The sequence below is a fragment of the Anas acuta genome, chromosome 3, assembly GCF_963932015.1.
Source record: "Anas acuta chromosome 3, bAnaAcu1.1, whole genome shotgun sequence".
In the NCBI taxonomy this organism is placed as follows: Eukaryota; Metazoa; Chordata; class Aves; order Anseriformes; family Anatidae; genus Anas; species Anas acuta.
Genome location: NC_088981.1, coordinates 61,913,740 through 61,930,958, shown reverse-complemented (window position 1 = coordinate 61,930,958; position 17,219 = coordinate 61,913,740). Strand labels below are relative to the sequence as shown.

The 17,219-nt window shown below is 35.9% G+C and overlaps 1 protein-coding gene across 8 annotated transcripts in view; it reads left to right on the top strand.

The window, feature by feature from the left end:
* LAMA2 (laminin subunit alpha 2) overlaps positions 1–17,219 on the top strand; it is a 383,401-nt gene that overhangs the window by 87,483 nt on the left and 278,699 nt on the right. For 7 of the 8 annotated variants that reach the window (XM_068677473.1, XM_068677471.1, XM_068677468.1 and 4 more), the window contains exons 2-3: positions 7,268–7,438; positions 12,255–12,367. In XM_068677473.1, the coding sequence (XP_068533574.1) occupies positions 7,268–7,438; positions 12,255–12,367 (284 nt within the window). Of the gene's footprint in view, positions 1–7,267; positions 7,439–11,303; positions 11,338–12,254; positions 12,368–17,219 lie in introns of those variants that run through there. The other variant, XM_068677472.1, reaches the window with a different exon arrangement.

The following is a 17,219-nucleotide window of genomic DNA, read 5'->3' as shown; positions in this document are numbered from 1 at the left end:
ACACCCTGCCAAATATTGGTGTTTAGAAGAGATGATTATGCAAGTCTTAAAAGAGCTTTCTTTGAAGGCAAAAAATATTTCTTCAGTTGTGATGCTTTAATAAGACACAAAGAAATCCCAAAACTGGTAAAACCATGTTTGTATTCTATCTTGGATTTTTTTAAAAAAATCCACAGTCCACACACTGCTATTATTTATATTAATTTTTCTCTCAGTAAAGTGGAGCACTGATCCTACCACTGAGTAACCACAATCTAGATATTAAATAATACTGAATGCAAAATTTCACATCAACCATTATCTGTCAAGAAGAAAGGTTATAGACCCTTATTTCAGTGTGTAATTGCAATGGTCTTTCTTCTTCCAATTTTCTTCTCTTTCTCAGTCTCCCCCACTCAAGCAGTTTCTTCTGTCATTTCCATTCAGAGGTGTCTATAAATATATATACATATACCATATAATATATATATACATATATCTATAATAATACATATAATATATATATATATTATATATATAAATACATAAAAGAGGTGTCTTATCTGCTATCTACTGTTACTAATTGATGGTTCATTTTTGTCACTCAGGGTGGCTGTCACTATGCAGTAGCATAAACCTAACAGAGGTTATAATCTGGGTCTTGATTCTTCCTTGGTGATTCTTGCTTTCATTCTATTGCCACAGTGTCCTTCTAGTAAGATGTATCCCACCAGATGTTCTGTAGACACAAGATGCTGATGAGATTCAAATGGGATTTTCAATTTTCCATGGGTTATGTGAAGAGAAGAAAATAAAATTATGTTAGAAGTGGTAAATGGTAGGAAAAATGATGTACAAAGCAATTATTTTGTTTGCGTTTACATCTAGTTTCAGTACCTCTCCTTTTCTGTAGCTGCTTCTTGACACATTTTAAAAGTAGGTTATTCCAGTGACTATCCCCACTTCATAATGAACCTGTAATCACTGTTCGGCAGCTGGAGATATAGTTAATATATTTGATTTCCCACTAGAATCCTTCCATCCCCTCTCAGCAAGGGAAATCAACTAGGTCTTGCAGTGTGCTCTAGAGGTCAATCAAATTGGGGTCAATCTATCTGGGAGGAGAGTGAGGGTGAGATTGAATTCAAAACTGACAGGCTTTATGAAAAGGTTTTGTTCCTGCTACTTGTGTATCTTGTGTGCTTCTGCTGATCTCAACTACTGCAATAAAGCATGTGGAAAATCTGACAGTTTGGCAAAGAAGTAGGTAAGTAATAAGGCATGACAAAATAGGGCACGGTGCCAGGCATCAGATTGGTAGTTTTTATTCCACTGATACTCATTGAACTTGTATGAGCATGGACATTGTTGAGAAATGTGAAAAGTACATAAAAGAACACATGTGAAACTGGGCTCTTGTTTTCCTGTATGTTGTGGGATCAGGAAAACATAAGAAAATGAATCAGGTAATACTGTTCTTCAGAAAACTTCAAGGAAATCAACAGTCTCAGAGAATGTTCTGAGAAGTGGTAGGATAAGTAGCTATTAATGAGACCTCTATGAATGTAAGGTAATAATGGGAAATAGTATAGAAGATTGTGGTTTGTGTAAAAAAATGAATATTGGCAAAAATATTATGGTTTCATTAGCAAAACCAAGGTTACACTTTACATTCCAATTTGAGTGGACCTTGATGTGGGGCTACATGTATATGTGCCACAACCCTTAATAAGAAACAGTTACAGGTACATATTGGAACAGCAACATTGACTCTGTTCAGTCTTGGAAGCTGGAAAGGTTTAGGAAAAGTTACTTACGAAAAACATGAAAGAAAATATGAGTACAGTGATGCCTCCATGGCTAAAAACCTGCAATAACCAGTGATTTAGGGATATTCAGAGCTGACAGTTGCATACCAAGCCCTTCAGGTTTAGCAGTCCCAGAGGAACCTTGTTCTATGTATTATTCCAATTGTTTTTTAACCCACTCCTGCTTCTACTAACTAAACTTACCCTGTGGTACTACTAACTAAACTTACCCTGTTCACTTCCATGCTAAACCCATTTATGATTCTATATATAGCTATATATATATATATATATAGCTCCATTAAGATCTTTTCCCAGCAGAAGGCTTGCAGACTATGTATTTCCACGTTCAGAAGTCAATCTACAGGTCACACCTGTGATCTCATCATACCTTTCTTTACCTTTTAATTCTGCCATATCCTTTTGGAGATGACACTTGAGAAATTTTGTACAGTTACTGAGTTGTCATTATGGATGGATTCATGCAATAATGTAATGACTTTTTTTCTATTCCTTCAGCTAATATTTTCATTGAAATATCCATAATAACTCTTTCAGGGGTGGTAATAGCTGGTGCAGAGCCTATCATATTTTACCCCAGTGTATTAATTTCCATTCCTCACTTTCATCTGCTATTTTATTGCCTAGACAGACCATACTGTGATTTTTTTCTGCAACTCTTTGTAGTTTGTCCTTAGTTTGATTATTGTGAAAACTTCTATCATAAATAAACTGTCACCTTATTATCTTCTTTTTAAAATTACTTTTTTTTTTTTTTACTTTTAAAATTACTTTTTAATTACTTTTTAATTAAAATTCCTTTTTAATCTTCTTCTTAAAATTACTTTTTTAACTGTTGAACAGAACAGGCAAAGATCACTATGGTTTTCCAGTGTTATTTCCCATTTTCTTTTTTTCTGTTTGTTTTTGTTTATATAATTATCTCTTGAGTTGTCCTCATATGTGATGACAGTTTAGTTCCTTTAATGGCCTTTGCAGAATCTTGCAGAATCTTGTCAAAATGAATTTAATCTAAATATGTTGAATTTGGTGCATCACTCATACATGTATATTTATGCTTGCCGATTTCTACAAAGAGCTCTGGTATTGATAAAGGATGACTTGTGAGGTTTCTGTTAAAAATAAATTAATTACCACTAGACTCAATGTATCATACTGATCCAGGCATCCATTTTTTTTTTTTCTTTAAAACAGATATTCAGATCTGCTTTGATCCAGGAAGCTTTTAAAAAACTGACATTATTAGTTAGTGCTTTGGTACCAAGCCCTATTTAAGTAGTACAATGGCAAGGCAGAAGTTGATTTCATTGGAGTTTGTAGGTGAAAATCACCTACCTATTACTGCTGATTTACTGCTGTTCAGTTTACCTTTTTTTAATTTATTTTTTTCCTAAAAGTGTTTCTGTTGGCATCATGTGCTAGACATCAGTAATTCTGTAAAAGTTGAGCAGGTTTCTTTTTTAGTTGCAAACTTTTTTGATTACCCTTGCATGGTACACTATTTTAAAGAACTTGTTTAGTTTTTGTGTTATTTTCCTTTTATAGATTAATCATCTGTCAACACTAAACAAGCTGTCTATCAGGCTTCTATCCATAGAAGCTCAGTGGAGTATGTTGCAGGCTCACAGACCTAAGTGTAAAGCAGAAAGACAGAAAGATGGCTATACCTATTTCATCAGTTGGAATCTGAGACTGTGCTCTTCATGAAACAGACATCTGTTGAAAAACAGAAATTGAGCCCAAGCTGTTAAAGCCAAAGTCTAATTACAAACCAACCTTTTCTCTCTCTTTTCTTGCACTTGTTGCAATTGCTAGAATTTTGGTATTTAAAGGTAGAAATGATGTGAATTTTTTTAAAATTTTTTTTCCAGTAACACAAAGGAGGGAAGATTGATGTAGCTAGCAGTTGAAAGGAGTGGAATTTCTCTGCTTGCACTTGAGCTACACAAAATAGAGACAATGTGCTTCTGACTCAGATTTATTTTACCCAGTCTTTGCATTGGAGCAAGTGATTACTAAATGTTTTTGGCAATAAAGGAAGGAGATCTTTCTGTAATTATAGTAGATCATGCTTTGCAAGTATTTCATAGCAGGATGGCTGTAGAATTCAAGGTAATATTGACAACTAAATAGAATTTATAATTTAGTGAGCAATTGACTTTTAAGATGCACAAAAGTAGTACACCACTTTTAAAATATTTCTTCTGTGTGATTGTCATCACAAAAAATAAGGCAAAACTGTCTAAAAATTAAAATGAGTTGTCGTGAGCTCTCTTGACTACTTTCACTTACTATGGTTATGGTTGGAGAAATGTGAATTCTAAAAAAGATAGCATCATGAACATTCACATTTTTTATTTCAAATTCAAGTGGCCTAATTAAAGGTTTCAGGACAACAAATGCTTTCATCTTCTGTGTTGCTAGAATCTCATGAATGTTTTGCAAAAAAGTGTTATATTAACTACTAGAAAGCAATATGAAAAGCATTGCTTCCTCCATTCCATCAGGCTTGCCCATCAAATGTTATTTAAAAGCAGAGCCTTATTTTGGGCTCAGCAAAACACTGTCCCAGAATTAGTGCAGAGCTTACCATCACTTCTCTGACTGACAGAAAGCATTTGCTTCAGCCACAGCTATAGAGTGAATTCCTCTGAACATCTAAGAAAAATTATGGACTGGCAGAGAAGGAAAATGATACAGGAAGCAACTAATAGGTGACACAATCCTTTCCTAATGGGTAGAGTAGAATTTTGTTGTTGTCCCAGTTCTAGTTTTGCTTCTGCCTCTTCTGAGTAAGCTCATGTGACTACATCCTGAGTGTGTGATGTTAATTGGAAATTGCCAGATCTATAATTTGCAATTCAAAAAATAAAGTGTGTCAGAGGAATGCCCCCTTTAGGTAAATGTGGCCATTTTACAACAGCTAATAATTACGTAAATGTGATCTGAGATTTGATGTATGGCATCTCATGGTAGGAAATGCAAGTTTAAAGGGAAGAGAATGTGAATTCCACCTACCACTCAAGGGAAAATGAATTATTTCTCCCATTCCAAAACATCAACCTGATGCAGAAAATTTCCCTTCAGCTCCCTCAAGGAAAGCTGTAGGCCTGAACATGAATGCTCTTAATGCTTCTTTGAAGCACAGACTATTTGAAAAAAGTTCAACTAGGTAGTTGTTAATTGTAATTTTTAACTTGTTAAAATTATGGTGCTATCAATACCAACCATAAGCACTGGCTAAGGGGTGGGAAGACTTTGTGCACCTCCTGCTCCCTGCTTGCCAGATCCATTCCTGTGAGCCTGCAGGAAGTGGAACACTGCACACTCAACACAGTCTCTTCAGTGTTCATTTAGGTGCCTGTGTTTGCACTGATTATGGACAAGGACGTATGGTACTTTCGCACTAAATTACACTGCACATAAAAGAGGCTACCTGAGAGTGAATTTTTATTCTAACCAATGAGCTTCTTAAGTACTCTATATTTACCTATGTCTCAAATTAAAATTTGAGTTAAAATTTATAATATTGATATCATTTGTGTATAGACACACAATGTGTATGTTTTTATAATTTTGTGATTCTGGAGGATTTTTGCATGTTCTTTTTCATCTGTTACACTATTTTTTGAGGGAATATTTTTCCTGATTTTATGTACTGCAATTCATTTCACGTAGTATCGAGTCCTTTTAGCAGGCTCCCTTTTGAGGAAATAAGCTACTCTGCTCCAAACGAAATGCCAGATTCTGTTTTAAGACTAAATGATTACTGTCTTTTACACTATTAACTTTACACAGTCTAAAAAGAGAATAATGAGACTGTAAGTCAACATAGGAGGTTCCACAGCTATTAACTCTGCTAGTGCTTACATCTACTCTGCTAATGCTTACACTGTTTTTTACCATGTGCCCCCATTGAGGAATACAGCAAATATCACTGATTGCATTGAATAAAAATATAAGGACAACTGTATAGATTCTCAGATGTGACGAAAATGGGATGTAATCTGTACAGAAGAAAGCTACAAAATCAATAAAATCTCAACTATTGATTGACTATACAAATTACACAGGTTAGTAGCTAATTGGTTGCCTTGAACAAGTGGGGTGTTTAATATGGTTCTAAAGCGAGCGTGAGAGTCACTAACTCACGGTGTCAGAGGACAGCTGTACCGTGACCACCCAAGCTTGGTAATTAAATGGCACACAGGTTAATTGCAGACAGGAGACTGGAGTTAAAGGACTGAAAGGAATCACTTGAATAGTGTTCTCTATAGAGGAAAAAGAAAGTCTTTTTAAAGGAATCTTTATCAATGTACAATAATTGCAAATTCAGTTTTGATTAAAGACTTATTTTAAAGCTATAATAATAATACAACAGGGTTATAAACTGAATGAATTACAGAAGAGTGCATTTGGGGCCAGTGAAAATTTCCACCATATAATTCTGAAGATGATCTCAATCCATACCTTAGAATTTTGTTGTTGTTTTGGTTTAACCTCCAGCCATGACAAATTATGCTTTTAAGGATACAAAACATTGATTTTCATGTGAACATATACATTCAACCCATCACATCAGTTTGTCTCCATAGATCGATTTTATCATGGCTCAAAGATTTTGATCAGTATTTATTGGGAGGGAGTGTAAGCCACCTTAACGATGGTTCTTCATATGGGTTATAATTTTTATAGCTTACTGCTACATGAAACTCAGTTCAGCAGAGCAGTCAGACATGTGTTTAAGTGCTGTGGTGAATGAGAATTATAATATATCACACAGCAAGAGCACCTGAGGAAAATAACAACAGCGCTGTTGTAGAAGATATAATACTGTATACATTATCCTCTTCTTGAGGAAAAGGGAAGAGGAAGCAAACCATGCATGGCAGATGTTGTTCATGTTGCTGCATGAATTACTCAGTTTCTCTAATGGCAAGGGTGACTGTTAGGTCCTAAGCAGAACAGTAAGAGAGTGTAACACAAATTATGTAGTCTGTGAGGGAAAAGCTTCTCCATGGAGATGTAAGCAGAAAGGAAGAGTAATAGGGAGTTTTCATGGGTATTTGCGTACAATGATTCAAAGCCCAATTGGGTAGGCAGTCAAAATAATGGTTTGATTATGAAAAAAACAATTTGATGATCCTTTTTACGTTTCCATACCGTATTTTCTCCTCTGACATTCTGCTCCTCAAGACATAACCAGAGGGTACCAATTTGAATTTTAGAAGGGAATGAAGAGGAAATCACCAGTATAATGGCTTTATTCTAAATTCTGGATGCAAAGACAAAGTCGGTGGTGCTTTTCTGTGCTTCATTACTTCTATAGTTGTTGAAAATAAAGCCTTTTGCTTAGATGCCATAACAGATGTTATGTTCATTTGTGATTGTATTGCTACATTCACCTTGCTTTTGCCTCTGTTACTTTTGTTTATGATTTTATTTTATTTTGTTTCCAGGATTGTTTCCTGCAGTGCTGAACCTGGCTACTAATGCTCTCATCACCACCAATGCTACCTGTGGAGAAAAGGGTCGGGAAATGTACTGCAAACTTGTTGAACATGTTCCTGGACAGCCTGCAAGGAACCCTCAGTGCCGTATTTGTGATCAAAGGAGCAGGGTCCCACATCGTATGTGCACCATTTTCATTTTGTTCCTTTAAAATGATTTTTTTCCTAGTGGTTGTAGATACTCAAAGATGTATGTCAGCGGCCTGATTACTATGAAATGTCTACCTCTTCCTTTGTTAAATTAAGTTACCCATCTCTTCCTTTAGTATTTCAAAATCTGTATCTGTTACATATACTTAGCTAACTGAAGCTTTAATTGAGAGAGTAAGTGGAGAGAGAAGCGAGGTTCAGATTTAGGAAAACTAAGTGTCTACAGCTGTTGTTGGCTTCTCTTTATATAAGCTGACCATGAATGAAAAATAAATTACTCTTTCCTGTATACTTACATACAGAATTTGAACATTTCAGCCAGCCTAAGCAATATCTGAAATTTCAGTTTAGGGCTAACTAACTGTTGCTGTTTAATCTGGCTGGCACCTAAGTACCACACATTTGCTCCTCGTCCCCCGCCCCAGTGGGAGAGAACTGGAAAAGAGTAAAAGCTTGTGGGTTGAGATAAAGACAGTTTATTAGGACAGAAAAGAAAGGAAAATAAAAATGATAATAGTACTGCTAATAATAATGTGTATAAAACAACTGATTCACAGTGCAATTGCTCACCACCTGCTGAGCAATGCCCAGCCTATCCCCAAACAGCCAGTATCCCCCACCCTGGGCAGCCACCCCATATTAATTGCTCAGCATGACTCCATATGATATGGAATACCCCTTTGGCAAATTTGGGTCAGCTGTCCTTGTTCTGACCTCTCCCAGTTCCTTGTGCACCTTCAGCCTGCCCAGCATGACAAGCTGAAAAGTCCTTGACTTAGTGGAAACAGCTCTGCAACAATTAAAACATGTTATCAACATTATTCTCAGCCTAAATCCAAGATACAGAACCATACCAGCTACTAGGAGGAAAATTAACTCTACCCTAGCCAAAACCAGGACACTAACCCATTATTTTGTTTTTATTAGTTTGAAGTTAATTTAATTTGACTGAGCCAGCAAAAAGAAGATTAGACAATGAAACTGATTGGTTTAATTGCTTAAGTTTTAATATTAAAATTGATCTGCACAAACGTTTTTTTTTCTTAAGACTGCTGGCAAGCAAAATCAGTTTTCACAAATAACTCACTATCATCACGTTCAGAGATGTGCGTTTCTTACCAGTTATGAATAATTTGGAAGATCAAAAATAAGAGAATTTCTGTCTTAATTGTACAAGTTTAATTTCATATAAGCTTGCAATGAAAGACATTAATAAAATTAACCTGGTCAAATTTTTCTGGGCATATTGACACTGCAGACGGTAAAGGATGTAGAGACTCTTGATACAGCTTTTAATGGAATAGATGCGGTGTTAGTAGAGGCACACAGAAGCATGAAGTTTCCTGAAGACAATCTCTCTTCTTTTTTTTTTTCCAATCGTTTACCTCTAAAACTTAGATTAGACATATTTATACCTTATGACAAAGTATACTTAAGCATGTGGTTAAACCCACAGGAAAAATAAATAAATAAATAAATAAATAAATAAATAAAAATTTATCTTCTAACTTGCTAACTCTACACAGGATGAGCAACCTGTGGTATAGCTTTCCAGAAAGAAGCCTCTCCTTAGAAACTTCCTTCCTGGGCCACCCTTCCTAGAATTATTTTACCAATTACACAGTCTTTTCCTAATAGCTAATCTGCATCTTCCCTGCAGAAATTCAAGTATGTTATGTTTTTCGTAACCTCAGCCAACACAAGGAATGGATTACTTCCACTTCCTTTGCAGAAGACTTTTTACTTACTTGAGGGTTGCTATTATTGCTCTGTCCAGTTTTTACACTAATCTATTCCTTTTCTGTCTTTCTCCATATAGGTTGTATTATCTAGAACTCTATAAACTGCAGTTCTCAGTTCTCTGTAGAGGTTTTCATCTGTATTAAAATTCACCTGAGCTCTTACCAGTACTGCAGAGAGATTCAGGTTTCCTTCAGAATAAGCAGATTATATTGTTGTTTACACATCTAATTAAGGTATTTCCCCTTTTAGGTTGTGTGATTCCACTGAGAGATATTTAGCTAGTTGGCCATTGTAATCCCCAGATGCTTTCTCACTAAATGACTACCTAGCCACTTGCTCCCTATCTTGTATTTACAAAGCTAATTATAATTGCCCCATTATAGATTACTTCAATTGTCTGAACACAGTTACAACCTACTTTTTCCCCCAAGGTCATTTTTCAAGTTTTGGTGGCTTCTTTAATTGTAGTAAATGCTGTCTTCTCAGGAAAGATCATGCATTTGTATTGTAGCAATGTAAGCATTGAAATGATTTTACATTATTGTAGCGGGTCTCATTCAGAAGATTAATTTCTTTTTTTTTTGGCTGCGTTTAGACTGCCAGAAACACTGTGTGATATATTCTGTCCTTTCTTTACAGAAGAGCATTTAGACATTCATGCACATCATACAATTATTGTTTTTTTATCAACTTTAACTCCAATAAATAAATAAATAAATAAATAAATAAAAGAGAACTGTATTGCTTTGTCTCCATGTTCCACCTATAGATGCATATGTTTATACAGCCCTCTTCGTTGTTGCCATTTATATATTTAAACACCTCATCTGAATGATTTATATCCGTGTTTTCCCTCTCTCCTACCCTTTTCTAAATTTGAGAGACTGTTTAGCTTCAGAATGACTAGCCTTTTGTTGCCAACCTCATCTCTTTTTAAGGTTTTTAAATGTTCATTTGGCTGAAGGAAGTGCTTTATTTAAACAAAGTTAGCTCATTAATGAGAGAACCATGTAATGTAACCAGAGTTTAAATGCCTAGAATGTGTGAGTTTGGAGTGCCTCCCCTTAATTACTGTAGTAGGAAATGAATGCAGATTCCCTGGTTAATCACGTGTGAGCCCAAATTAAAGAAGAGAGTTTGATGGGTTCAGTCTGTAAGTTCCCCCCATCCTTGTCATCCATTAGAGAGACTGGTCCTTGAACTGCATTTGCAATCCAGTCCATTTTGCAAATACTGTATAATTTTCCCATCCTTTTTAAAAAGGTAAAAAAATGCCAACAATTAATCATTTTTCAAATTAATTATGATTAAACTTTCATAATGGTGATTACAATTAACTGTTGATTCATCTCCCAACTGTCCTTCTCATGATTTATGTTTATACCAGTTTCACCTGTAGAGACTTACATCAAAATTTCCAATTAGAGGGTTTCTGAAACAATCACTGAAGAGCTCTGAGTTTGATTTACAAATGATTTTTTGCTAGCACTCATTTAAAGCCAAAGTTTGTGAAGATGATCAGAGATCTGAGAATTGACAACATGTAAGGCTTGGGTGTTATTTTTTTCCTTTTTTTCTTCAGTAGAAAGATAATGCTGCTAACAATGCCACTTGTAGTGTATATCCTAACTGGCAGATGTTGGTGCTCAGTAATGCCACTGAATAATTTGATTTTTAAATTAAAATTTTCACATTTTCAATTTTGCAGGCTTATACCTTCTCTTACTCCCACAAAGCCCTTTAATTGTATCTTTAAATATGTTCAGACATTCTGGCTTTCCTTAATGAGCTAGTACTCCTGTCCTCCACAGGTGGTTGATGTAGCAAGAAAACAGAGACAAAGACTGTCTATCTTACTGGTTTATTTAAATAATAATTAGAATAACAAGGAAATTAATCAGTTCATGAATTAATTATTTGGAATACTAGGATGAGCTAGTAATGAAACATATTCTAGTTTTATATCCAAAATATGCCAGTTTAGAAATCTATCCATAATGAGAGGACTTCGATTTCTCTGACCTCATTATGTTCTTGCTGACAGAATGCACATAGAAGAAACCTACTATATTTGAATTGCCTTTGAATTTGCATTATTTTCACCATAATGTACAGACTTGCTCTAGGTAATTAGGGACTTCAAAATGCATCAGATAGAACCTCATATCTTTTAAAATTGAGATTTTGGTATTCTCAAGTTCATACAGGAGACAGTCATGAACTGGCCATAAAAAGTAACCTGGAAAGTTGAGTGCTATTTTTCTCAGTCTAAGTAACATTAAAATACCATGTAATTAAATTTCATTAGATTAGAATATCTTGAATTCTAACAATAATTGCATTCTGTAAATATTGTTTTATCCCAATTATTTTGGATTTATTTGTGACACTGCAACAGAGTAAACGTGGGCATGAAAAATAATGCATCTTGGACTTAGATTTGAATGGTTTATATGTTAAAAATGAGCTATCTTTGTACATGTGTTTGTGAGTCAGACAATTTTCCTGTTGAGAAATATATTCTGTAATTATTCATGAATCATCTTCTCTGTAACAATTTCTGAATTATTTCCTGAATTATTGCCATATGCTTAGGAATGCAAGTACCAGAATTACTGTGATCTCTGCTTTCCCTGCACACCAGACCTCAGGACTCTGATTTGTTGTTTCTATTGCAACATTTAATGACTTTGCAGTACTTAAAACTTTGAAAGATTGCAGGAAGTGTTCACACCATCTGATTTAGATGCCTACATTTTCTGTAGACTCAGGAGAGCCTCCAGTTGTATTTATTTAGGTACTAAAAGTAACCTCTTTGCAATGCTAACCAAATTTCAGAGGCTAATATTAGATGAATATTCTAGTAATGATAAGCCTGAGACTGCTCCAAGAGCAAAAGAAAAAAAAATATTTCCTGCTTTTTCTTTTAGTGTGCTACCTTGTTAGTTCTGTAGTTGTATTTGAATCTAGAATTTAGATCTAAACCCATTTATATATCTGAATTACTCTTAAATACATTTACATATTTCTGTTACTCTAACAGAACGACATCCAATAACAAACGCAATTGATGGCAAGAACACTTGGTGGCAAAGCCCTAGTATCCAGAATGGAATTGAATATCATTACGTGACCATTACATTGGACCTCCAACAGGTAGATGGCTTCTGTTTGTTTTCATAAGGGCTTTATTTCTTGCACAATATCTCACCTGGATCATTTTCCTATTTGCTTTGTGTGGCTTTTATATAATGAACAATTTCTTGGCTTCTCTTGTAATATTTTTTTTTGTCATTTTTATGGGTAATGCTGACAGACCTGTTCATTTTAATATTGTGTACCAAATTAAAAATAATTTTCATATGTTTTTATGAAATCACATTTAAAATTATATTAAATATAGCCTTTTTTTCCAAACATAGCTTCTGGTTTGGCTCTGTAAAGTCAATTAAAAGAATGTTCCATGTACTCATTATTTATGTTTAGACTAATATTGTTTATTGTATCAATAATATAGTTTTATTCACTGCAACAGTATTTCAGCTATGTTAGTGATACATGCTCAGGTAGTGGATTATTTTGAGAGACAGCCTGGAGAGTAAAAGGAGGTGTTTGGCTAAAGTAGTCTTTAAATAAATTGCCTTTTGTTACTGAGACTGTGCTTGACAGCTGTAGCCAGACAGAATGAATTTATCTGATGCTTATAGAAATGCTATATAAATTCCAGGAATGTAAAAAAGTGAATACGAGAGCTGATGGTAAATCATTTTATTTTCATTATGCAACGATAAATAAAGAACAATTACCTGGTACCGAAGCTATTCATCATGTTATTAAATTTGACCATTTTGGCATTCAATTAACTAGATAACAAAGTAATCTGTTTGTTTGTTGTTTTGTTTTTTTTTTTTTTTAGTCTTCTCTGGTCTCATTCAAGTTGCAGACAAATATAGGCCAGCCACAGACAGAGGAAACATACTCAGTTTTCCAGCTGTTTAGAAAAAAGGGGAGGTGCTTTCTCTGATTCCAGTTCCCCCTTCCTCTGACATCTCTTCAATGAGATTGGTTTTCTGTTTTGGTCTACTGTTAGTATTTTATCAGCTTCACTTAGAACCTGCCTATCCTTATCTCCCTTCTTTCTCATTCACCTTCAGTTAAAGAGAGCAATATCACTAGAAAGGCTTGAATAAAGCATAGCTTGATAGAAAGAGTGAAGCCAAAGGTATTGCATGGAGCCATCAGCAGTCATGCATATGTAAAATTTTGTTTTAAGAGATCATAATCTTAACTTAGTCCAGAACTCAGAACTTCAGCAAGGCTTAATGAAGAGTATAATACTTGATTTCTATTTTTTGCTGATTATTACATTAAAACAAACTATCACCCAAATGATATCTGATGGTGAATTTTTTTTTAAGTACTTTGTGACAATGAAGTACTTGGAAGCCTCTTTACTGCTTCACACCTGGAAAAGTCTTTGAATCTTGGAAGAATTATTTACATTTTGGCTTTGGAGTTATTATTTGTATTGCCAAAAATAATAATCATGACAACAAAAAAATCCTACATCTGTGTCCTTGGCCTTGTATCTGCAAAAATATTTAATGTGCATTTCAACAGAGCTGAAATCTTTTAGAGAAGTTTAAGTTTCTGTGCATTATCAAGTTATTTTTAAAATGTCTTTTAAAATTTCAGATTTTCGTTTGCCTGTACAAGGGGATTGTGCCTTTGTTGGTTCTGATCTATTAATGTGATAGGACCTGAGGGAATGGCTTCAAGCTGTGACATGGGAGGTTCAGGCTGGATATAGTCAGGAACTGGAACAGGCTCCCCAGGGCAGTGGTCACGGCACCAAGCCTGATGGAGTTCAAGAAGTGTTTGGACAACGCTCTCAGACACATGATATTATTATTATTATTTGGGTGGTCCTTTGGGGACCTAAGAATGATGATCCTTGGACTCGATGATCCTTGTGTGTCCCTTCCAACACAGATATTCTACGATTATATATAAGTAGCTCTTGAGCACATTAGGACTGAATTAGCACTCTAGTGATCTTACTAGAACTTTACTTTTTTTTTTCTTTTTTTTTTTTCCCTGTTGTGTCAGTATCTAGCTTGTTATAATAAATTTAAAAACAAACAAACAAAAGGTGTGCAGTTCCTAAAACTTTTATTTATTTATTTATTTATTATTGTATACTTAAAACTAGCTACTGCAGGGTTGGTGACTCCACTGAGGAAAAAGTACAGATTGTTCCAATGTATTTAAAAGGCTTCTTTGTATGCCAGTTTTTCACCAGTGATCTGAGAATACTGCACCATGTTGTGTGGGTTTGTTTTGATGGGTGGATGTGGGAATGTTGTTTTGTTTTTGCATGGTTTTTAAGTGAGACAAGGCTCATGCCTGTTGTCCGTTCCTCCTTTCCCCTCTCCCCCTTGTTCTCTTGCTTATTGTTTCAAGAAAGCTTGGTGGGGCCTTTCACAGGACTAATGCTGATCCCTTCTCTTAAACCCATTCAATTGCACTGGCTGAAATGTGAGAGAACATGTCAGAGTATGGGTATGTCAGAGGGGTGGGATATGACCCTGTGCTACTGGTACTATCTGACTAACTCTAAATGATGTGAGGAGCATACATAGAGTTAGGAAGGCACGCTTACTCACCATCTTACATGAACAGAGCAACAGCTTTGCTCTGCAAAATGTAGTATGTTGTACTTTACTTGGCTTTTGGAATTTTCCTTAAGAAATGAGAGTGTTTGGTGTTTTGAGGAATATTAGGAGTTTTTATTTCCTTGTTTGGATCTTTTGTACAAACAGCACTGTAAATTTTATTAGAGTAGTCAGTAAAAGATGAAATTTCCCTTCCAGCTAATGTCATGGATAGTAGCCATTGTGAATGGTTGAAGGTCACCAGATATCTTTGAGACTTCGCTTAAAAGAAATTCTGTTCTTTATTTTTTGCCTTACGTTAGATTTAGTAATTGCTATGTTTGTGTTGATAAATTCTTGCTTTAAATACAAAAATGCTTGACTTCTTTTGGTAGCATAGAAATAACAAACGACAAACCTACAAGTAATGGACTGTAAATTACAGGAATGCATTAGTTTGTATGTTATTACTAGTAATTATGATAGCACATGAAATGCTTTTGGCAAATCTTAATTTCATGAAAAAATCAGGAAAATAATTTCAATTTTTTCACTTATATAATTCTTGACTTTTGGGGGTGACTGCATGTATATATTTTTACTTTATTGTGCAGTACAGCCATGTAAAAAATGGTGTATACTAGTTAAGAATAATTAATAAAAATATTTACTTCATACAGTTCAACTTTAGAAGGAGTCAAAATATTTTCAGTTAGCTTGGGAAAAATGCAGTTGTTTATTTGCTTTCTCCCAACAGTTGAGGTGTAACATAGTATTTATAAAAATGCTTTCATATGTAATGGAGGCCAGGCTTCTAATTTACTAAGCTACCTTTGAATTGTACTCCATTTATATTATAAAAATACATGTTGAAATTTGAGACTGTTTTGTTCTCAGCTTCTTTGCTAATTTGCTCTTAACCCTTTAGTTTTCCAGACTTCTTTTGACAATATTATCTATTTCACAAGAATATTCTCGAACATAATTCATAGCTGTACATCTGAAATTATTGTTACAGTGCTATTTACCCAGAAAGTGGATAGAGATCAAAATATGAGTGTAGATTTATATGGGAGTCATTCAGACAAATTTAAATGGAGGTTAAAATTGAGAAGTTGAGCTACTCAAGTTATTGCAACTGCAGAGCTGAGTTTGGCAGGGTAGATATATATATTTTTACTTTCATAGAATCATAGAATCATAGAATATCCTGAGTTGGAAGGGACCCTTAAGGATCATCAAGTCCAGCTCTTGACACCGCACAGGTCTACCCAAAAGTTCAGACCATGTGACTAAGTGCACAGTCCAATCTCTTCTTAAATTCAGAAAGGCTCGGTGCAGTGACCACTTCCCTGGGGAGCCTGTTCCAGTGTGCAACCACTCTCTCTGTGAAGAACCCCCTCCTGATGTCAAGCCTAAACTTCCCCTGCCTCAGCTTAACCCTGTTCCCACGGGTCCTGTCACTGGTGTTAATGGAGAAAAGGTCTCCTGCCTCTTGACACCCCCTTACGAGGAAGTTGTAGACTGCGATGAGGTCTCCCCTCAGCCTCCTCTTCTCCAGGCTGAACAGGCCCAGTGCCCTCAGCCGTTCCTCGTACGTCTTCCCCTCCAGGCTTTTCACCACCTTCGTAGCCCTCCTCTGGACACTCTCCAACAGTTTCATGTCCTTTTTATACTGTGGTGCCCAGAACTGCACACAGTACTCGAGGTGAGGCCGCACCAGCGCAGAGTAGAGTGGGACAATCACCTCCCTCGACCTACTAGCGATGCCGTGCTTGATGCACCCCAGGACACGGTTGGCCCTCCTGGCTGCCAGGGCACACTGCCGGCTCATATTCAACTTGCTGTCTACCACGACCCCCAGATCCCTCTCTTCTAGGCTGCTCTCCAGCGTCTCATCGCCCAGTCTGTACGTGCAGCCAGGGTTTCCCCGTCCCAGGTGCAGGACCCGGCACTTGCTCTGATTGAACTTCATGCGGTTGGCGATCGCCCAGCTCTCCAACCTATCCAGATCCCTCTGCAAGGCCTTTCCACCCTCATTCGAGTCCACAGCTCCTCCAAGTTTGGTGTCAGTACAGCCATGTAGCACATTAGGTTGTTTCATCTGTGAAGCACTCACATATACAGAGAGAATGTGTTCTGCATCTTTGCTGGCTACATAGGGTCTGTGGATTTGGCCTTAAGACTGATGGGTTCAAGTGCAACAAAATTAACTCAGGTCCAGTGAGTGCAGTGTTTCACAGGACAGAAAATAATTCTTCTCTTATAAAGAAGCTCCTTCTGTTGACAAGCTATGCTCTTTCAAGAAGTACAGAAAAGGGAGGTTGCAAAACAGAAATGGTTGAATTTCCAGG